Source organism: Podarcis melisellensis, assembly GCF_964234715.1.
Source record: "Podarcis melisellensis genome assembly, chromosome: 10".
NCBI lineage: Eukaryota > Metazoa > Chordata > Lepidosauria > Squamata > Lacertidae > Podarcis > Podarcis melisellensis.
In genome coordinates, this window is record NC_138542.1 from 28775586 (window position 1) to 28799513 (window position 23928).

The 23928-nt window shown below is 42.2% G+C and overlaps 1 protein-coding gene across 1 annotated transcript in view; it reads right to left on the minus strand.

The window, feature by feature from the left end:
* Nucleotides 1-17253: 17253 nt before the first annotated feature.
* The window catches only part of LRIG3 (leucine rich repeats and immunoglobulin like domains 3), a 55453-nt gene continuing 48778 nt past the window's right edge, over nt 17254-23928 (minus strand). Inside the window, exons 14-19 of the mRNA XM_081928004.1 lie at nt 23355-23636; nt 21661-22113; nt 21284-21448; nt 19500-19643; nt 19098-19373; nt 17254-18622 (exon numbers count right to left, since the gene is read on the minus strand). Coding sequence (XP_081784130.1) covers nt 18375-18622; nt 19098-19373; nt 19500-19643; nt 21284-21448; nt 21661-22113; nt 23355-23636 — 1568 coding nt within the window. The 3' untranslated portion in view covers nt 17254-18374. The remainder of the gene's footprint in view (nt 18623-19097; nt 19374-19499; nt 19644-21283; nt 21449-21660; nt 22114-23354; nt 23637-23928) is intronic.

The following is a 23928-nucleotide window of genomic DNA, read 5'->3' on the forward strand; positions in this document are numbered from 1 at the left end:
TTTTTATTAGATTGGTCCAAGGTCTCATACACACCTTGTGTGTTGCTGTGGCAGCAGCTGCAAACATCGTTTCCCACGGAAAGGTCAGCACAAAGTGATATGCAAGTGAGCAGACCTGATGAATCTCTTGTATCATCGAACAGCAAATGAGAATTACAAACGGGGAACTGGATGTAATATAAAGCTAGCTGGCCAACCTGAGCTTTGTAATCACATATGGTTCCAACATGTTGCTCTGCAAAAGACATTTTTAAAATATAACTCATGGAGGATATATAATTTCCAAAGCAGAGTCCATTTTATCTACAAATCAGTGTGGCATCTCTCATGGACTACTATACAGTGGTACCTCGGGTTACATACACTTCGGGTTACATACGCTTCAGGTTACAGACTCCGCTAACCCAGAAATAGTACCTTGGGTTAAGGACTTTACCTCAGGATGAGAACAGAAATTGCGCGCCGGCAGCAGCAGGAGGCCCCATTAGCTAAAGTGGTGCTTCAGGTTAAGAACAGTTTCAGGTTAAGAATGGACCTCTGGAATGAATTAAGTACTTAACCCGAGGAACCACTGTACTTAAGTGCTGGTTGACTTGAAAACACTCAGTTCATGTATCACAATTTGGACCAGGGAAACAATATTAAAACCCATGTCTATTGTTCCAGCCCCCTTCAATGTTCATGAAAAAATGAGGACTAAGCTCCATTAAGTTCCAAATGAAGATAGCATGCAAAAATAAGAGACTCAGGACCAATGCAAGACCTTTTGCAGTCACTGCCTTCACCCTACTTGTAGCCCCCTCTCCACTGGCTTCCTCCCGCCTCCTCTTCCAGTCACTATCTGCAGGTGTCCTCTGGGACCTTCCATTCAGCAAGCAGAGTAAGCAGTAAGCAGAGGATGTTTTGACTAAGGGCTCAACCACACTTACATATTGCCCCATATTTTCCAGGCACAGGTCTGGGCTTTAAAGCTCTATGTCCAAATCCCGGATCTTTCCCCCTGAAACCCCACTCTTTAAAGCTGCAGTGCAACAAATGTCAATTCGGGTTTTTTAGCAGATTGCAAAATTCAGCAGTAAAGAAGGGTTCAGTTCAGACTGAAACCAGAGACAATGTGCCTAATGGCTAAATCTCATTGCCCATATGCACATAGGTCAACCTGTTGTTGTTGTTTAGTCATGTCCGACTCTTCGTGACCCCATGGACCAGAGCACGCCAGGCACTCCTGTCTTCCACTGCCTCCCGCAGTTTACTCAAACTCATTCTGGTAGCTGTCGTCCCCTTCTCCTTGTGCCCTCCATCTTTCCCAACATCAGGGTCTTTTCCAGGGAGTCTTCTCTTCTCATGAGGTGGCCAAAGTATTGGAGTCTCAGCTTCAGGATCTGTCCTTCCAGTGAGCACTCAGAGCTGATTTCCTTAAGAATGGATAGGTTTGATCTTCTTCTCAAGAGTCCCCTCCAGCACCATCATTCAAAAGCATCAATTCTTCGGCGATCAGCCTTCTTTATGGTCCAGCTCTCACTTCCGTACCTTACTACAGGGAAAATCATAGCTTTAACTATACAGACCTTTGTTGGCAAGGTGATGTTTCTGCTTTTTAAGATGCTGTCTAGGTTTGTCATTGCTTTTCTCCCAAGAAGCAAGCGTCTTTTAATTTCGCGGCTGCTGTCACCATCTGCAGTGATCATGGAGCCCAAGAAAGTAAAATCTCTCACTGCCTCCATTTCTACCCCTTCTATTGGCCAGGAGGTGATGGGACCAGTGGCCATGATCTCCGTTTTTTTGATGTTGAGCTTCAAACCATATTTTGCGCTCTCCTCTTTCACCCTCATTAAAAGGTTCTTTAATTCCTCCTCACTTTCTGCCATCAATGTTGTGTCATCTGCATATCTGAGGTTGTCAACCTACTGGACCCTTAAGGAAGATATCAAGACCTATTCCTTTGCAGGGCTCCCCACCACATTCCTTCTTCCTGCCCATGCATCTCTGTGCTTCTCTTCTCTGTGGCTCCAAAGCACAGGCCACATGCTTCTCAGATTCCATGCAGTCCCTGCCTGCTCTCCTCCTCTGGCCACCCTGGTCTATTTTTCTGCAAGCATTCAGGCTTCTTGCTTTAGTTCGCGCTCTCGACCACACATCTAGGAGGACGCCAGTTCAGTGCACTAACTGATCCTCGACCTGCTGGACTGCACTCTTCCTACAGTGCGCATAGAAATGCTAACTATGAAAAACAAGAGTTGCCCTCAGAGTGACCTCACCCCTGGAAATCCAAGCCTAGCAGGACGCACCATCTGCTATTATGGGTTGCCCAGGCTTCGTGTGTATAATTATGTAACCCTGGGGTTTTCCACTTTAGAATGAAAAATCCATTTTGTCACTTTCGTACCTCTAGCCAGTGTATAATTATGGGGCGGGGGAGAGATAGTAGTGGAATCCACAAGCCCTACTCCTGACTTCCCTTATTACGTTTCTAAAAAGTCAGCAACAAGGGGGAGGGCAGCCCCCTCTGCCCCCACCTGTAATTTGAACACTGCCACCAAGCAACTTTCTCTTTAATCCAAAAATGTTGCATTAAAATAGGAAATCAAAGCACGCAGCCATCACTAGAAACAAATGCATGAATCTGATGGAATTGTCTAAGTTGCCATGTTCCTATACTACTATTTTATTTTTGCTATAAGTGCACATATAAATAACTAAGGGCAGTGCTTTTTTCTGGGGGACGCAGGGGTATGCATGCCCCTAAACATTTTGTGAATCTAATGGGAGAAGAAACTAATATATATATATATATATATATATATATATATATATATATATATTAGTTTAGTTTCTTCTCTAGCACAGTGAATCGTCAGTTACGTTGCTTCCCGCAATGGCGGCCTTATTTCCTGTCACAGTGTTTCCTGAGACTCAGACGGAAGCGAGTGTTTAATGTGTCAGCTGTGTAATATGAGGTAATGCATGTTCTTTGTACTTTTGTCCATTTACTGTATTTATTTTTCCTGATTTGAACTATAATCTTCAGTCAAAACGAGAGTACCCCTGAACATTTTTTTAAGAAAAAAAGCACTGACTAAGGGTATGCCACAAAATTATTGCATTACCTTAGCTCTCTGCCTATAAGTTGCTGTCCATTACAAACTTATGGTATACCAAGGAGAAGGGGGATTATTTGAAAGCTACCTTCTCTCATCCTGCAGGCACATAGCATGGTTAAAAATCTAGACGATTATTTATGGTCACAAAGAGACAATTGCTAGCTCAGAATGTATAATCTGGGTGCCCTGTGGTATGCTTAGGGCCCATGCTTAATTTGTCGCAAGTTTATTGTAAGAAGCTTTTCCGCTACCCTGCCCAATTTATCACATCCAACTACGCAGTCAGATAATGGGGAAGGGAAAAGGAGAGAAGGAAGTTGCAGCCCAATGGTAGTTTGCTATAGCTATAACAGTATTTGACAACAAGGCCAATTATGTGCATTTGGTCAATTGAAAACACTGGGGGAAATGTGAAAGATAATAGCAGATTTTAGTATTGTGCTAGACTCGCACACACACCCCTTGCTCCACGCACACTTTCTTAATTATGTACAAAATTTAAAATGGAAGACACTGCCAGAAATCATAGAGAAAATACAAAAGATGACAGGATGGTGTGTTCTGAAAAATGAAACTACCTCTATCGACAAAGGATATAAAAATTTAAATAAAATACTATCTTATGGAATATGGTTGTGTCAGCATGAAATATTTTATAACCAAAGAGAGAGAGGGGGAAATTGCCACATAAGCCAAAAGGGAGGATTTATATTTCAGCATTCAAGTCTCTTTATAAGTGATATGAAGTTGTACAAAAAGCTCTGTTAGCGACACGTGTTGATGACTTCCTTTTGGTTCCCATCATGCCCTGCTTTGCTGCCATGATGGGGTGAGAAAAATCACATGTGGGCTGGGATAGGTACAGTGGGATATTCTGCTGAGGCACTATGTAATATTGCTTGAAATTCGTTTTGGCATTTGAAATCAGATCTAGGGGCTGCCCTTCAATTCAAATTAAGATATTGTTTCTAACAGCTTTGTGATGGTGCCAGAACTGCTTGAACCAATGTATCAGTTATTCCTGGTTGCTACTCATCCTAGTGGGTCTGCTCGTGCAATAGGACCTTCCTTCCTTCCTTTTCCTCCCCACCTGCTGCATGCCTCATGTCCCAATCTGCCCCAGAGGGTTATGGGAGCAGAAATTCATTGAATTTGTAATGAACATGATTGGATGACACTGTCCTCATTTCCTTGGGAGGCATAATTAACTAACAGCTTTGTGGCTGCTGTGTGTCAGAATTGCTTGAAGCAATGTATCAGTTGTTCCTGGTTGCTGATATCTAGGTCCTAAGCCAAAGTCCTGCCACCCTCTTTGATAATCCAGCCCTGGCTAAAATGGCCTCAATCATGATTGAGTGAAAAATGAAACTAAGTGCAGAAACAAGTACAGTGGTACCTCGGGTTAAGTACTTAATTCGTTCTGGAGGTCCGTTCTGAAACTGTTCTTAACCTGAAGCACCACTTTAGCTAATGGGGCCTCCCACTGCTGCCACGCCGCCGGAGCACGATTTCTGTTCTCATCCTGAAGCAAAGTTCTTAACCCGAGGTACTGTTTCTGGGTTAGTGGAATCTGTAACCTGAAGCGTATGTAACCTGAGGTACCACTGTACAGATAATCTCAACTGCTCCTCAGCCTTCCACCTGGACAGAGAACATGGACCACCAGTGCCCATCACCATGTGAAGATCTCTGGTCCAGAGGCACGGCTTTCATCATCTTTGTCATCATTGGTTTAAATCACAAACAAACCATGTCAGTGGGGAGAAAAAGCAGTACATAAACAATAAAAAAATGAAGGCAGTATATGATGAAGTGCTAGCTTCATGTTTCCTTCATGTCCTGCTTACAACTTTCCCAGAAGCATCTGGCTTGCAACTGTGGGAAGCAGAATTCTGGACGAGGCAAACCTTTTCCCTAGCGCTGAGCTGAACATTCTCAGCCAAGAATTTCAGTTCTAAAGGAGAGGTGGGGGAGAGAAGAGGAGTGAAATGGCTCCCCTTTCTTCACCATTTTCATTGCAGCTAGTTTCACAGCAGCGGTTGTGACAAAGAGAGCTTTTCTTAGCACAGTGACCAGCTGGCAGCTGACATTTCCCCCACCAGAAGGACCTGAGAAGCATGTTAGGATATGATGTAGCCTCATTGTCAGTGTACTTTGGTGGTGAAATGGGCAGTTTCCAGCCAGTGATAATAATAACTTTCTTTTCAAGCACCACCAAATCTGATATTTTAGTTGCATTTTCGCCACCCACTTTGATGCCCACGAAACAATTATTTTCCTAATGATTAGATTTGAAGTTGGTGGTGGTTCTTCAAGGTTTTCTTTATAGATTTGGATGCCAAATATTTGCCAGAAATTCTATGATATATGTGTGTGTGTGCTCGCACAGACAGAGACATACACATATACACACTGTTGTGTATATGGTGTATAATTTATAATTTGATAAGTTAATTTAATTTACCATTTAATGTTTTAATATGTTTTTATATATGTTGGAAGCTGCCCAGAGTGGCTGCGACAACCCAGTCAGATGCATGGGGTACAAATAACAACGACAACAATTTATTATTATTAGCACTGAATATGTATTGTATATTGATTCCTGAAGTTCATATTGCAAATATTCATTTAGGGTGATATTCAATGTTATACTCAGAATAGACCCATTTGAAATAAGTGGGACTATATAACAAATCATTTTAATCCAATGGGTCTACCCTGAGTATGGCTATCATTGGCTATCATCTATGAGCTATAAGAACTGTCATTTCACGAACATTCCTTTGCCAATGTTTAGCACAGTTCTAACTTATTTAGCACATTTTTTTTAAAGGAAGGTGTATTTCTAAGCTCTGAGAAAAATATGGATTGCACCTGGAGCTTCTTCTATGAGATCAGCACACCACATACACAACAGTTTAAAGGAATCATTAAAGATTTTGACTGGAGTCATAAATACAGAGAAGTCAATCAATAATTCTAAAATATAGCGTCTTTTTCTTTTATCAGCCAAGGGTGAAACACAGGCACACCCACTGAACATGGCTTTAATTGAATCACAGTTGCTTAAGTGTTCTCAGGAGGTGATAAATTAAAAAGTGTTATGCATGAAGGAAATAGGTTTCCACAAGCTGGAAAAAGCAATAAGGCCTGAACTTGGTAATAAATTGCTGGTTATCCACAAAAACCAAGTTGCTACCAATAAAAATTATCTGTGCACCTTTTTTCAAAAAAGAAAAAGAAAAAAGAAGGCACAAAGAACATGTTTGCTTCTGTTCTCAAATTAACAAGGCTATCTATAAAAGAGGCAGAATTATTTCCTGCAAACAAATGTTGCCTTTTCTTATCCTTTGTGTTGTTTACAAGAACACCATTTAAATCAAGCACAACAACACCATTTAAATCAAGCCATAATTTGATTCAACTGCTGTTCTTTTTTTGAAGTAATTCTTTGTTTAATGTTTGATGATGGCATTGCTGGCTAAATTGACTGGCATTTGCTATCCAAATAATGCACTCGGTTACCAGAATCTTTTGACATAAAGCAGTAAAACAAATACTAAACTATGTGTTTTATGTGAAATTTCTGTTTGAGAAGGAAATCAGGACATACATTTCAAGATGAATCAATGTAATTACTAAGGAATCTTCCGCACTTTAGTTTGCCCTTCCATTTCCCCAGGAAAACCCACAGTTTAATACTGAATTGGAACAAACAGCAATGGGATTTTCCATGGATTGCTGTTTGTTCTGATTAACACTAAAGAACAGGTTTTCCAGGGTAATGTGGCAGGGCAAAGTCAAAACCACTTGAACCTGTGCCTAGAAAACCATTTGTACCCATGCTTTCTAGGTATGGGACAAGTGGAAGCATGAATGAGCAAAATTATACTGAGCAAAATTGTGTACCAAAATAAACGAATTGGGGGAAATGTGCATGAAAATGTATATGAGATTTGGCTATCCTCAGGATAGAGGCAAGCTGCACTTGACTGTTATGAATAGCATCAGATCTTTCCTCACTTTACATATGGAATCGATGTACTATTTACTTGTTAAATTTGTATCCTACCTTTGAACCCAGAAGCCTACTTTTCCTCATGGTCAGTGCAGGAGTTGCCTGTATGCTGGTGATTTGGAGAGGAGTGAGCAGCTAAAAATTGGAGGAAAATGTCTCAAAACCGTTGCCTACTGTAGTGTGGCCCTTCTCCTTCTGGCTTAAAATAATAATAAGAAAAACCTGGCAGTTTGAGTCTTAGGGAAGTTAAACAGAAAAAGGATTTATTTCACAATAAGAATGGTAAACGGAAATATTTTGGGAGTTAGAGAGCTTCGAAGAATCAGCAAAATGTACACACCAAACTCAGCAGATATCGCAGACTTTTCAATAAGATGGTAAGTGTACACATTAGATTTACTTTACTTACTTAAACTTATCACAGAGATGTTCCAGCTTAGGTTTCAATAACTTGTGAGTTCTGAAACAGGCTGGTACTCTTTGTTAGGCTAGTATTAATCTGCCTATTGACCTTCTGATTCCCCACCTTTAGAAATCTCACACCTGAGGCTCCTCTACAGTGGTACCTCTGATTAAGAACTTAATTCATTCTGGAGGTCCGTTCTTAACCTGAAACTGTTCTTAACCTGAGGTACCACTTTAGCTAATGGGGCCTCCTGCTGCCGCTGCGCCGCCACCATGCGATTTCTGTTCTCATCCTGAAGTAAAGTTCTTAACCCAAGGTACTATTTCTGGGTTAGTGGAGTCTGTAACCTGAAGAGTCTGTAACCTGACACGTCTGTAACCTGAGGTACCACTGTATTTGACTCAGCAAGGTTTATTTCTTTTAGCTGGAACTCACCAGAACTCCATTCCGACACTTCTCAGGTGGGTGCCATTGCCATTATAAGAACAAGAGTGGCATTCATGGTGAGTTCTAGCACCTCTTTTTTTCTAGAAAAATAGCACTGTGCACACTCCCTTTCTAACTGGTTTGGGATTCTTCTTCTCTCATTAGGAAATCTATCCCCTTCCTATGGAAGTGGGATTTAAGTAGAGTGTTCCCTGAGAACTCCACTTCTCCCAGAATTCAGCTTTCTCGTGTCTGGATACCCTTTGACAGACAATAACCACTGTCTTTCAATCTAGCCCCCAGCTCAGAGACTGCCTTCTCTGGCTGCAAATATCCCCTCAGGGTGAGTTTTCCACGGCTCAGAGGTTATACTGTTTCCCCAGCCCAATGCCATGAACAGAGTCCTGTCTCCACCCTCCTTCTGGATAGCTGTACCTACCGCCAATCAAAGTGAAGCTGTAGCTCAGTATATTCCACTCTGGTGGAATTCCACCAGCATTGCTTTTTCCTGGACTTTCCATCACACCTACGCATTTGGAAACTAATGCAAACAACACCATTACCGATATGTGTTAACATGTTCAGACGTAGGAACAGAACAAACCATCTACTTCTGTAAATGAAGAAACAGTAAAAAAAAAAACCCATAGAAATGCATGAAAGGGTAAGTAGAGCGAACATCCCAGCTCCGCAGTAACACAACATATGGTCAACCCAAGGAACAGTAACAGAACAGTAACAGCAACTCGTGGCATACTACAACTCTGGAAAACCACAAGACCACCCACAGTCATCGGCAGTGCTGAGCTTAGCACACATTTTTAAACTGGCAAGCCTCTCCTCATTTCTCAGATGGTAAGCTGGTAATTTGTATTCAGCCAATGCACCTCCCAAAATATTCTTTAAAATGTACATGATCGTATGAGCCTAGAGGAGGAATGGAAGGTGAGGGACTTTAGTTGTTTAAAAAGCAAACAGAAATTATTAAGGTTGTTGTTGTTGTTGTTGTTTTGCAATTGCCTGACCCAACTGAGGACATCTCAGAAGTTCCCTGATAGTGTGACTGACTGGTTCGTTCTATTTTTATGTTTCCAGGTAAAGTTCAGAGAGGTGTGCATTTCTCATGTAGGGAAAAATATCTAATGCATGCATCTTTGTGGAATTGACTGAATGCCAATAATGGGGGCAAATTCACTGTTGGAAGTCTTAGGTCCCATCCACATCGTACATTTGAAGCTGCATCATACCACTTGGCTTTTCCCAAAACATCTTGAGAACTGAGAATGCTGAGAGTTGTTATGAGACACCTATTCCCCTCATGGAGCTACAGTTTTGACAGGGTTTAACAATCAATCCTCTTTTCCCAGAGAACTCTTAGAATTGTAGCTGACAAATCTCTCTACCTTTAACGAACAACAGTTCCTGGGATTCTTTAGGGGAACCCATTACAGTGGTACCTTGGGTTACAGACGCTTCAGGTTACAGACTCCGCTAACCCAGAAATAGTACCTCGGGTTAAGAACTTTGCTTCAGGTTGAGAGCAGAAATTGTGCTCCGGCAGCGCGGCAGCAGCGGGAGGCCCCATCAGCTAGAGTGGTACCTCAGGTTAAGAACAGTTTCAGGTTAAGAACGGACCTCCAGAACGATTTAAGTTCTTAACCAGAGGTAGCACTGTACTGTTTAAAGTGGTCTGTTACTGCTTTAAATGTCTATATCAGCAACGTGACATCAGCCAACATGACATTCCTGAGCTAAGTTCAATGTATTAGTGTTAGTGTACAAAGCCCTGAATGATCTAGGATCCGGTTACTAGAAGGAGCACCTTGCCTCCTTATACACCAGTCAGGTCATTGTCATAATGCAGAGAAGCTCTCCTGACTGTCCCACAGGTGTTTGTTTTGCAGTCAGTGGTGTAGCATGGGTTGCCTGTGTCCGGGGCATGCAGGGGGTGGATGGGAGAGAGGAAAATGGATGGAGTATGCATGCACATTCAACTGCCTAGTAGACATTACAGCCAGAGAGATACAAAGAGTTGTTCTGTTGTCTGAAGAGGTCACTTCCTGATTTGCAAGGAGAAGCCATTTTTAATGGAGCCCGATGACGGAAGCACGCAACTGTATTGAGGCAGCACCGAGTGTTGAATTTTTGCACCCCTTAACAATTTTGTGCCTGGGGCAACCACCCCCTGCCCCCCCATGCCACTATTAGCAGCTTCTGCTGGAACTAAAGCTTTCAGAACAGTAGCACTAACCCTTTGGGATACACTTCCTGTTGAAATTAAACAGGCACTTGCAAATCCTGATCTGTTCCATTGTTTGCTGAAAACATTTTTGTTCTGTCAAGAGTGTTTAGAGAACACACTTAATTGAATTCCTTGTTGGATCACTTGATCCTGTCCATTTGCAAAATGAAATGTGACTGTAGATTTTGCTTTAATTTGGGGGAACACTTCCACAATATTTTATTATAATGAGCTGCTGGTTTAGAAATGCCTTTATAAGTAAAAGTGAATATTCACATGTAATGGCGTCAAGCTAGCAGTCACCTTTCCTGTATTTGTGCATTCGGTTCTTCCTATCAAATTTCAAGTCACGTTGACACCACTTTGGATTCATAACCAGTTCAATATAAGCTTCACCATTTCTCCACTACCACTACCTCCACAAGTCTCAAAAGCTTGAAAAACCTCTGATATGACAGCATGGGCACTGCCAAAACATGTCTTGTTTTAGTTATTTCATACCAGGACCAGATGTAGGTTTGATGAGGCCCTAAGCTACTGAAGGTAATGGGGCCCTTTATATGCCCAGCTGCCCTTTGTCAACAACAAATTGTCACTGTTTTTTGTGTTGAATATATGCTATATGGTAATTTATGGACCTAACAGGTATCTAAAGCCATTTGCACATAACAAAATATGTATTTTATCAAAGTAATTGTTGAACTGAAATACAATTAAGTATATTAATAGTGAAATACAATGAAGAAGTATATTAATAGTGAAATAACTATTAAGCTCTAACTTAAAATGATTTTTTATGCATAACAAACTTAATAATGCAAACACATTGGCATTACATCGTAGGAGCCTACACAGCACATAACACTGTTGCTGTATGTAGGTTTTATTTAATTTGTTTTTTATCTTATATTTTGGAAATGTACATCCAGTTATTTTCTTTTAAAAAAATTTTGAGGCCCACAAGAGAGTGGGACCCTATGCCAGGCTTCCTCATCCTCGGCCCTCCAGATGTTTTGAGACTACAATTCCCATCATTCCTGACCACTGGTCCTGCTAGCTAAGGATCATGGGAGTTGCAGTCCAACAACATCTGGGGACCCACAGGTTGAGAACTGCTGCAAGCTATAGCTTGTTTAGGTTATATGTAAATCCAGCACTGTTCCATACTACATAAACCAAATTCAAAACTTTACCCATTTCCTTCGTTCTGCAGTATATAATTCCATTAAAATGCTTGGCAGGTTAAAAACCAAGCTATTATTATCCTAGAATTATCAATGTCTCTTAGCATGTTAAAGCCACAGACAATTGCAGAGTTTCCCCCCTTATCTGTTGGATTCTCACCACCTCCCTGTCCCTCCTATCAAAATACACAAAGCTCTTGTTTATTTGTTATCATTAAGGTTTCTTGCTGGGACACCAGTCTCCCCCAGTCTCTTTCCCATGCATGTATGCTTCTAAGCAGGGCAGTATGGATGCTCATCAGATGCCCAATATACATTGTAGACCATTTCTAACACAAAAAAATGCAATTAAGATAATGTTAATGACTTTATCAGATTTTTTTTTTAAGTAGTTGAATGAAGTCATGGAATTTGGCTCATAGCAAGAGATCTCTCTACACACTTTTTATTTATGACTTGCTTTCCACCTACGCTGACACAGCTGGGAATTTACAACGGCACCAAAAGCATTACAAGTAGTAACCTCAGAAATTCCACATTTTTATCGGGCTGCATTATTATGGAACGTTTGTCATGCAGCCCAAACGCTGTCAGTTCTGTAAGTGATTTACGGCAACATCTGAAGGAGAAAAAAACCCGAAACAAAAAACACGGGGGAAGGGATAGGAACTCATCCCTGTATTGGACCCTACTGTTTCAGAAGATATTCCTGCCACATCACATTGAGGAACACACAGAACTAGAAAACGCAGCATGCTTACAAGTGCATATCAGGAAAATGTGGCTGAAGAGGTCTAAAAGCAAAGCCCATCCTATGCCTGTCTACCCAACAAATTCATTGAGACTTGCTCCAGAATCACAAGTATAGGATTGTGGCTTTAGAAATGTCACACACTAGTCGTATAAAACCTCTGTTGAGGGAAATATATTGATTTTAGGTCCTCCCTGAAAAATACACACAAGAAAGATGCAGCCAAGGGCGAACATAATTATTTAACAGGTGGGGCTCAATGAGAACACTGGTTTAATATTTGATAATATACAGATGCACACAAATCAAAGCAGCAACCAAAAAAAATGAAGCAGTGTCTAACCAGTGTCCATTAAAGCTAGTGAAATTCTAGGTTGCATCCACCGAAGTATAATGTCCAGATCAAGGGAAGTAATAGTTCCACTCTTTGCTGCCCTAGTTAGACCACGCCTGAGTTCTGTGTCCTGTTCTGGGTGCCACAATGTAAGAAGTGTTAAGTTGTGGGTGAACATATCAGACGGCACAGCGATTCTTCAAACAGCTCTTGTTTATTCACAGGCCCAAACAGAACTCAACTGAAGGGTTCAGTCAGCCTGCTTATATAGAGCTCCAGTACAACGTAACTGTAACAATTTTCTAAAACTATCCAATCACTGAACGTCACTTTCGATCCCTTATTTGCATAACTATCTACAGTATCCCCCTGCTGGCCCAGGGTGAGAACTTCAGTACATAACAAGAAGGATATTGACAACCTGGAAAGTGTTCAGAGGAGGGCGAAGAAGATAATAAAAGGTCTGGAGACCAAGCCTTATGAGGAATGGTTGAGGAATGTTTAGCCGGGAGAAGACTGAGACGTGATATTAAAGCCATCTTCAAGTATCCGAAGGGGACCCAAATGGTAAGAAAAGAGCTTCTGATGAAACATTCTGTCATTTCAAACTCATGTCCTATCACCTCCGCTACACCTGTATGAATATCAAGCCACAAACTTTATTTTATATCTGTGTTAGAAGGGAAAATAGCATAACATAGCTCTGGATTCCATGAGCGCAGAGTGTCAGGGCCAACCGTTTAGCCTCTTTCTAACTAATAAAACTCAGATGCCTGAAACTGTGTGTGGAAGCAAACTAAAAATATATTTTTGCAATGTTTCTACCTCCAAAAATTAATGTGTGACAACATGTACTCTGGAACTGGTTCCTCCATACAGGCACATATCAGAATGAAGGGTGCCTTGTGAAGAAATCATAGCTCTTCTTTTCAAAATGTGCACAGTGTATTTGTCCAGAGGCAACCTTCACAGCCAACACAAGCGGCAAATGTTTTTTTTTTACTCAGGAATTCCATCTGTAAGACATCTGTAAGAGGTCCTCAGTGTCCAGCAATTGGGAGTTGACAATTGAAACTGGAGCTCCTCTATTAGCTGAAAAGTGTTGCAATATGCTTAACAGCATGATACACTTAAGCACCATTAAGGCCCATTGATGTTACTAGGAGATTTAAGTACAGTATATGCCTATTTGCTCTACTTAAAATCAATGGAAATCAGAAGTGCCCAACTTTGGGTAGACTGGGCCTTCTGACAAGATGTAAAGCCATAATACGAAAAGCAGAATTTTACACTTGTTCAGGTCCCACCCTCCTCTATTTTGGCTTGGTGTCAATTCTTTCTCCTCTTTTTCTGGAATTTCCCAGGATTGGAAAGCCAACTTGTTGAAAGCCCTCGTCTAGGAAGAAGAGGAAAAGAATCCAAAAGTCTGCCTATCTATGCACATCTCACCATGCAGATCTTTAGCTCTTTAGTCTAACTTATGGGTAGGCAAACTAAGGCCCGGGGCCAGATCCGGCCCAATCACCTTCTCACCTTCTAAATCCGGCCCGTGGATGGTCCAGGAATCAGCGTGTTTTTACATGAGTAGAATGTGTCCTTTTATTTAAAATGCATCTCTGGGTTATTTGTGGGGCATAGGAATTCGTTCATTCCCCCCACCAAAAAAAAAAACATAGTCCAGTCTCCCACAAGGTCCGAGAGACAGTGGACCAGCCCCCTGCTGAAAAAGTTTGCTGACCCCTGGTCTAATTGTCTGTAAAATTAAACTCTGATCTGTCATTAGTGTAACTCTAGATAGAAGTATTGAAAATTGTTGAGTATGAGCATCCAATGAATAATGAGATTACTCTTAGGAAAGTATAGGATCGCACCACGAGCAAGCAAATCTAATTTAGGGTTTCTTACATTACTGTCTCGGAGCTGTGTGTCTTAACCCTGGAAAAATTAATTTCTCTCAAAACACCGTTAATTATCCCCAAATGCTGATATCAGTGTCTGCCACCACATAACCACATCTGGCAACAATGAAGACAAATTAACAATAACAGTCAGAAAACCTGGCAATTCGATAAACAAAAGCATGAAAAATCCATTCTGTACAGTTAGACCACCGGTGACTGAAGATGGATTAGCTTCCTGTCTCCAATGCTAGGGCTGAAATTAAAGAGGGAAATTACACTGCAATCTGGATGCCAGGTTCCTGGATGGGGAGAAAAAGAGAGAGCTTTGACTTCACTGGGAGGGGCAATGGGGAGGGGAAAGGACCTTTTGATCCAGACTTACTCTCTGAAAGATGCAGCCTACAGAGTTCTGTTCCAACAGCTGCTTTCAATTAAGCTTTAAAAAGTCTGACAACTATATAAATTTGCACCTTCAAAGTGAAGGGATTTTTTTTTAATTTAAAAAGAGACTCATAATATTAGCCTACAGGGAGCCACATGGGTCTAAGCACATTGTTGAGATGAGGATTCACAACTTTCAGGAGCCCTCAAGTAATGAAAACAGATGAGGGTAAATTAGGCTTTCAATACCTTGATATACATTTCTTACCACTCCACCATTTTTGCTTAAAAATGGTGTGGTTGCAGGGTTCCCCCACTTAAAACCTGGTCTAGATGAATTGTACCATTTAACTGAAGAATACTTAAATGTGTATTTTTAAGACAATAGGGAATTATGTGCTTCCTCCATAAGTTGGCCTCCAATTCCTATCAACTGCAGCTACCATGGTCAATGGTCGAAAATTGTAGTTCAGCAGTATCTGGAGGCCACAGGTTAGCCACCCCTACTTTACTTTAGAGTAATAAATGGATAAAAAGGTAAAGGGACCCCTAACCATTAGGTCCAGTCGTGGCCAACTCTGGGGTTGCAGCGCTTATCTCGCTTTATTGGCCGAGGGAGCCAGCGTACAGCTTCCAGGTCATGTGGCCAGCATGACTAAGCCGCTTCTGGCGAACCAGAGCAGCGCACGGAAACACCGTTTACCTCCCTGCTGGAGCGGTACCTATTTATCTACTTGCACTTTGACGTGCTTTCGAACTGCTAGTTTGCCAGGAAATACAGGGATAACCTCGACTTAATATAGGGCTGCAAATACAATGGCTTCTCTGTAATATATAAACTTCTGCACATGCAGGGAGAGTAGAGAACATTTTCAAGTAAGCCCTCTACTGTGTGCATATTTGGAGGTGATGAAAATCATACCACACACCCTGAAAAATATTTGAGTTCCCCTTAACGCATTATACACAGAGACACGGGTGGCACTGTGGTATAAACCACTGAGCCTAGGGCTTGCTGATCAGAAGTTCGGCGGTTCGAATCCCCGCAACGGGGTGAGCTCTCGTTGCTCTGCCCCTGCTCCTGCCAGCCTAGCAGTTCAAAAGCATGTCAAAGTGCAAATAGATAAATAGGTACCACTCCGGTGGGAAGGTAAACGGCGTTTCCGAAAGCTGTTCTGGTTCACCAGAAGCGGCTTAATCATGCTGGCCACATGACCCGGAAAAACTGTCTGCAGACAAACGTTGCTCCCTCATCCAGTAAAGTGAGATGAGCACCGCAACCCTGGAGTAGTTTGCGACTGGACTTAATTGTTGGGGGTCCTTTACCTTTACAGCATTATACACATTTATTTTACCAATATACTGAATGCGTGGAGGGGTGCGGGTGGTCAAATCCACAGGCATAGGATGTGGGATATCTGGCATGACAGTGTTATATGAGCAAAGAACCTTGAGCTTGTAGTCAGTCTCAGGATGATCATGCCAGCAGTGTTAATTGCAAAACACAATTTTAGGGTGCATTAACAGAACCATCGTTTCCAAGACTCAAAAAGTAATCGTTCTAGCCAGACCTCGTCTGGAATACTGCGTAAGGTTCTGGTCACAGCATTTTAAGAAGGATATAGACAAATCGAAAAACATTCAGAGGAAGGCAACAATGCTAGTCAGTGGTTGTAGGAAGTAGCTTAGTCTCTATAGTAGCACTGAGGAATCTCTGGCCTGCAGGCCAAATGAAGGCCTCGTTTGGTCCATGAGGTTGCTTAGGCCAAACCATGCTCACCTGTCCTGTATGATCACAATGTGGGGCAAGTGAAGATGCAGCTCCCTACCAAAAGGCCCCAGCTGCCCATCATCACCTTCAAAACCCTGTGCTTTTGCCCTTTCGGTTTGTGGAAAGGTAGTTTCCCCAAAGGTATTGGGACCTGTGATTTTTTAACTTGTAACCTGGAATGCACTGTGGACATCAAAACTGTTCTGGGTCTTCCCAAGCTGGGTGGACAAGCATTGAAATGGCAAATGCGATTCAACATAAGCAAGTGTTAAGGGAAGTACAACAGGGCAAAACAGTCTAACTTCCCATATACGGTGGTACCTTGTGTTGCGTAACCTCCAGGTTCGGGTTACGGGTATACTTCTGGGTTTTGCCGCTCGCACATGTGCAGAAGTGCTCTATAGCACCACGTGCAGAAGTGGCGCCTCTAGTTATGGATTTTTAGGGGTGCACACGGCACCCCAAAACGAATTAAATCCGTAACCAGAGGTACCACTGTACAGCTTTGGAGACTGAACTGACAGTGACTGATGGCAAAAGTGTTTGGATATGTGCAGTGTAGCCCCACAAGTACTTTGCCCATCAAAGTGTTTTGGCTCAAACAGAGCAGGGTGCCTTTTGCTGTTTTCGAGTGAGGATACATAAGAAGTAATGTTCCCAGTTACTTCTTTACAATTAGAAGACTTCATCAGCTGTAAGCTTTGTTCTGTTCCTAGGCAGGTAACCTTCTGAAAGTGTTATGAAAATACTTTATTGGAGTATGCTTTCATAAAGCAGGCTTAACAGACTGTTGAATGACTTGATAAACAGGGTTTAAAACTATTTTTCGATCTTTGGCAAAAATAGTAATAATTGGACATTGCTACATTTTTAGAGATGATTTTGTTTGGGAAACTGAAATGGTAAAATAACAAGCATAAAATGATTAACTCATATTGGTTTGGGAATGTTTTCCAGTGGTACGCAATCAAAGATTCATACAAATCAAACATGTCTGCCTTCAGGAACGCATCACATGTGGATGGGCTGTTCCTTTGCATGTGCAAAGCTCTACATACAACTTGGAATTAGGCCAATGTATGGTGGGTTTGAATATGCTGTTGCTCATTTTGCTCTGCAGAACTGTGATGCACATTGGCGAAGCTGCCTAAATCAAAAGTAGCAGCTCAAGTAAAATAATGAACACTATCTTGCAAAGGAGACTTACAAGTGCCTTTGTTCAGATGCCAAATATTCTGCTATGGGCGCTTATGCACTGTAGTGCAGACAAATTGGTGAAAAGATGGTTGGAGGAGGGAAACGACTTTTTCATTTCTCTGAACATAAAAAGCCGGCTGTATATTTCTTTTTATTACAGTGCTTCAAGTGCACAAGGCAGCCCAATGTATTAAAAAGTGATATGGAAATATGACCATTTTACCTGCTTATAACTTTGGAATGACCATTAAATGCACACACACCCACCCCTTGGAAACAAAACATGTACATATGTTGGTATTCCTTTAGAACACTTTAGCACCCATTTCAAGAAAATGAAATCTGTCTTAGTAACAAATGCATAGTTATTATTCACACCATTAATTTACAAAAAGGTACCATTCAGTTAAAACAAAGCTATAAAATTATTAGAAATATATTCTATAAGGAATGTATAATCTGCATAAAAATGTATAATGTTTTGGCAATAAAACTGCATCTGTATAAAAAAAATGTATTTCTTTCTTTCTTTTTGAATCATAGCCCTAATAAAAAAACAAGTATGGAGTGTCTTCTTTCCTCTCCTTTTTTAAATAATGTCCACTTTGAGGTAGTATATTCCTTTGGTTCATAAATCAGCTTGCAGGGTAGAGGGGGAGCTATGTATCCAACTCAGAAAACCGAAAAGCAGGAGTCCTAAAATTTTCAGCAGCCTGTTTGTATGTACAATTGCCACTGTCCCCTTCATGAAACGTCCGGTCTTTTCTGTTATCATCCTCAGACTCTGAGTCAAAATTCAATGATTCACGAGGATGATTTTGAGAAGCTCTTGGCTGCCAAATCGAAGGCTGCCTACAACTTGAGAAGGAATCAAGCTGGTGTCTCCATATAGGTTTCCCAAACGTTCCTGAAAGACACACACAAGAGAGAAAACATGTTTGTCAAGTGCTCTCCATTAAGAAGGGACAAAAGGCCACCCTACAGACCAGTGAAATGTTCTTAAATCAGATTCACCTTTCTACCTCTGCCTTTTGACACAGTTAAATGTTGAAGTTAGTAACAAGATGCATTTCTAAAATAGTCAACTCCCCGAGTTTAGCCAGAGGCGGTATACATGTGGCTGCAGATTTTCACTCAACACTATTGCCAGCTGGTTGGGGAATTCTGTGTGAAATGGGTGCTGAATGCTGAATTTCCCAACCCAATGTTGAAATAATAATAATAATTTAATAATTATTTGCACCCCGCCCATCTGGCTGGGTTTCCCCAGCCACTCTGGGCTGCTTCCACAAAGACCAAAAATACACTAATAATGGAGACTGCATGCTCATGGTTCACATTTATTTGCTTTTTCAAAGCTATTTTAACCACTGAAAGCATACCCATGAAAGTGCCGCTTGTAGTAAGAGGAGGCAGCTCTTGATTTCTGCTAAATTCACATGCATCCAAATTCAGATGCAAGCTTCTTGTCCCACTGTCTTCACGCTGAGTGTAAGCAGAGGGGAGCAATTTACTACTTGGAGGGTGTATTCCAGAAATGCTGATATACTGGTCAAAAGGATCTTCAGGCGGGTGGGGATAGGGGTAGCATTCCTTTTCCTTCAAGCAGCTTGAGTCATACAGGTCCGCAGACACTGTCCTTTGCTCTGGATTGCAGCCTTAAACAAACACCATAAGCAAAAAAAACAAGGTTAGGTTAGCTTCGCTAAGCAAAAGAGAGCCTTCAAAAAGAGACAATGAAATGCAGCAAACTATTTTAGATATACATATGGAATGAAGATTACCTGCGTGGTATACGTCAAACATATCTGGGCCACATATATTGCTTTTCAAATATATACTTCCTGAAGTTCCCAGATAATGACATAAGAATGGATCTGTTACAGCTTCCAAGTCATTTTCGCTGCAGTTATCTGTATTGCAGATTCCTTCAAAAGAGAAATGGTGTATAGGTCAGGATCCCTTTATTTTCACTTTAACAGTCATATATGAATACATATTATAATTTTTTATTGATTTCAAAGCAATATTATTTTGAGGTACTCTTTATTAGGTGTATTTAGAGTCCACCCTTCACCCAAAGGTCCCAGATATCATACTAATTTGAGAACTTAATGAGATTTTTCAGACTTAGTGGTTTCCAGCGTTGTGCACCCTTAACATGCAGTTCCACAGAGTCTATTTAGATGGTGTAGCACTGACCACGCTGTGGGACCTCTCAGCTTTCTGTAAAAATGCCCCTAAATTCTAGAAGTAGCTTGTCAAAGGTGTGGAAAAGCTGCTGCTTGGGCAGGGTGGTGGCGGAGAGGATCTCCTAACAACATTCCTTAAAAAGACCTGGCTGTGCAGCCCTCTAGATCACAGTCCTTGCCAGGGTCACTTTGATAATGTTCCTTGTCAAGTTAGGTGCACTTATTCTGGCACAAGATTTCCTCAACAGCGAGAGCTATAACAAGGCTGGGGAATCTGTGGCCCACAAGCTGTTGTCCCATCATCTCTGATCATTAGTTGAGGCTGATGGGAGTTGCAAGATTATTATTATTATTATTATTTACAGTAATACCTCTGTGAACGTACTCCTTGTCTAGCGTCCATTCCAGTGTATGTCCGCAGCAAACCCAGATGTACCAGAATGGGCTACTTCTGGGGTTTGCCGCTCGCGCATGTGCAGAAGCTCTTAATTGTGCTTCGCGCATGCGAAGAAGCGCAAACCACTCCATGCGTGCGCACAGATGCGGCACTTTGCCCTGCGTCCTTTTCGGCTAGCGGTAGGGGCTCTGGAACGGATCCTGGCTGCAAAACGAGGTACGACTGTATTGTTTATACCCCGCCCATCTGGCTGGGTTTCCCTGGCCACTCTGGGCAGCTCCCAACAGAATATTAAAAACACGATGAAACATTAAACATTAAAAACTTCCCTACACAGGGTTGCCTTCAGATGCCCCTGGGAAGCCACAGTGTCCCCACCTCTGATCCAGAGTGTTAAGTAGGGCACAAAATATGGCTGCCACACCAAGTCCTTCTGTTGCATCTCACAGAAAGAACCAGTGGATACAGACTTTGACTTCTGGATATGGAAGACTTGGGAAAGTACTAACTTGGAACAAAAGCACCTCTGCATGATGCTGGGGAATGGGGAAAACTGAACTTATCCTGTCACGACAGAAAGGTCTCATCTGACTCTCTTGCTGAAGACACTTGGTAGCATTCGAATCACTGCTGTATTGATGTCCTTGGCCAATGGTTGAAAAGTTTGGCTCCAGGTGGGGGGGGGGGAGATGAAATAAAATACACAAGAAAAATCTCCAAGCCATTTCCTGGAAGCACTCCTCAGCAGGATAAAAATGTATGAATTTGCATCTGTATACACCAATGATCTACTACTGAATGCTAAAAGATGGCAGGTGTTTTGATATTCCAATACCCTTTAAGGGACCATAGCCATTAGTTGACAATTGTCTCATCAACAGAGTCTATCTGTCGAAGAAGGTACCCTCCATGAATTAAGGACAATAGTGATTGGATCTCTAGCTTTCAGATGGTACACTTCAACATTTTGAATGCTTACCACCGCTGTCTCTTTGTTGTAAGAAATATCCTCCCACGGATGAGGATGAAGATACAAAATGATGTTGACTTCCATTCTCCAATGACCCATATCCATCTTGCCTTTCAGCTAGAGTTCCCTGGGATGACAGATAGCTTGGAATATCAGCAGGCAGATTTGTCTCATCTGCGATTTAAGCAAACACACGGAGCTATCAGCATCGAAATTCTTTGCCGCATTTTAAGGCTAATGAGCAACAGAGGGATGTATTTGAAAAGCTATTCGCTCTTCTGAATCGGAGTCAAGAGACACAAATAAGCCTGGAAGAAAAACCTCTGTAGGTTAACCACAAACATATTTCAGTCTGCTCTTCCGGTGCCAAGTTTCAGTTTACACACCTGTGTTTGTGATGCTGCAATCTTCATTTCTCCTTCTTGTGTGGTATATGATGACCACCCACACGAGGGAAGTGCCCACCACGCAGCACACCACAGCTATGATCACAACGCCCACAGTGGCCCATCCATCATCGTCCAAAGACGGGGCAGCGTTCTGAGGAGAGTCACAGGTTGGCGTGGGAATTACGCTGAGGCGAATGTTGCCTCTCTCTGTCCCAAGAGTATTAGACATTTCACACGTGTACTTCCCAGCATCTTCAAAGTCTGTGTCCACAATGATGAGCAACTGGTTTCCTGCTGCAAAGAAATGCCTCTCGGTCACCATCAGAGTGCTGTCGTCTTTGGTCCAGTTAAGCCGAGGCGGGGGGCTACCACCGGCGATGCACTGCAAGACGGCCGTTTCCCCTTTCGTCACCGTTCGGTCCAGCAAAGGCCTCAAAAACGAGGGCGTTTCTGAAGGAAAGAGGAGGAGGAGCAAATATATGAATATATGAATGTTGCCAAGAATGAATCTTTATTTGCGTCAGCCATCAGCAATAAAACAACAATATGATATACAAAGAATAGAAAGAAAAAGTCAATTATATAAAATCCATTTTAAGGTTTTGAATCAATAGTCAAATAGTGGATCTTATTCTGATTGCCCCAGCTAAAAACCTTGCAACCTTTGCTGTCTCCTGCTCATCTTGATCTGCCAAGAAAAAGGACACTGTGACAGTGGTTGGGCGACCCGGAATGGACAATAAAAGATAATCTCATTCCTCAAGTCTTTATAAAGAGTGCAAGCCAGAAGGGCATGCGCCACCGATTTGGTACTGCCATCTCCGCAAGGACGTAAGCATTTTTCGTGTGGAATCTGTTGGAATCGTCCCTCAAGTACAGCCAAGGGCAATACATTCAATCTTGCGAGAGTAAAAGCGCGTCTGTATTTCAGAATTGCTAGGTTATGCAGATAGGGTGCCAGAGAGTTGAAATGGGAAGGTGGAAAATAGTCATACCATGGGCAAAATTTCCTTATCGTGGCCAGGTTGTTCTGACACTCGATATCATTTGTTGTTGTTTAGTCGTTTAGTCGTGTCCGACTCTTCGTGACCCCATGGACCAGAGAACGCCAGGCACCTCTGTCCTCCACTGCCTCCCGCAGTTTGGTCAAACTCATGCTGGTAACCTCGAAAACACTATCCAACCGTCTCGTCCTCTGCCGTCCCCTTCTCCTTGTGCCCTCCATCTTTCCCAACATCAGGGTCTTCTCCAGGGAGTCTTCTCTTCTCATGAGGTGGCCAAAGTACTGGAGCCTCAGCTTCACAATCTGTCCTTCCAGTGAGCACTCAGGGTTGATTTCCTTCAGTATGGAGAGGTTTGATCTTCTTGCAGTCCACGGGACTCTCAAGAGTCTCCTCCAGCACCATAATTCAAAAGCATTGATATCATTTAGGCACTGACAAATTAGACTGTTTGCTTTACTAAAACCCAAAGTGAGTAGCTGTTGTGGTGATAAACCACAAGAGTGAAGTTTTTGATAGACAATTTTAGTCCAGGCGCTCTTGTGACAATCTTGCAGCACTAGGGATATTAGGCCGGGGGGGATTTGAGTCCAAGTCCAAAAATATCTCTAAAGCTTTAATCGTGTTATCAGCAAGCAAAGACAAAGGGGCACCCCCCAGTGTTCAGCTGGCAATCACATTTTATCTTACCTAACACTGTTAATGTTGCATTAGCAGAGATGCTCCCAGCAGTGTTCTGAGCTGTGCAGCTGTAGACACCAGTATCTTCGATTTTGACATCCACTATAAAGAAGACATCGTCCTCAGGCATCACGTGCATGCGTCTCTTACGTGCTGCGGGAAAGTCAGTGCCGCCATCTTTCTGCCAAGCGATCTGGGGCACTGGGTGGCCGACTGCAGCACATTCCAGCCGTGCCATCGCCCCTGCACGGATGGTGAGGTCCATGGGCATCTTGGTAAATGAAGGAAGCACTACAAAAAACACAAAAGATGCAAAAAGATACAAGTGAGTTTTCTTATTAGATAGCGTACAGACCAGTTTTCAGTATGCCCATGCAATGTAAGTGGAATTGGTGTCACCATCGATTCATGGACGATTGTTTCCCCTGCTCTCTACCAGCTAGCTGGGTCTAGATTTTTTAATGCCCAACTCCGAAGGAAACATCTGCAAGCTGCTTTTGAAAAAGGACTGATTTCAGGGAAGCATATACAGGGCAATCATTTCCTCATCCCAAGCACTAGCAGAATAATATTACGAAGTGGC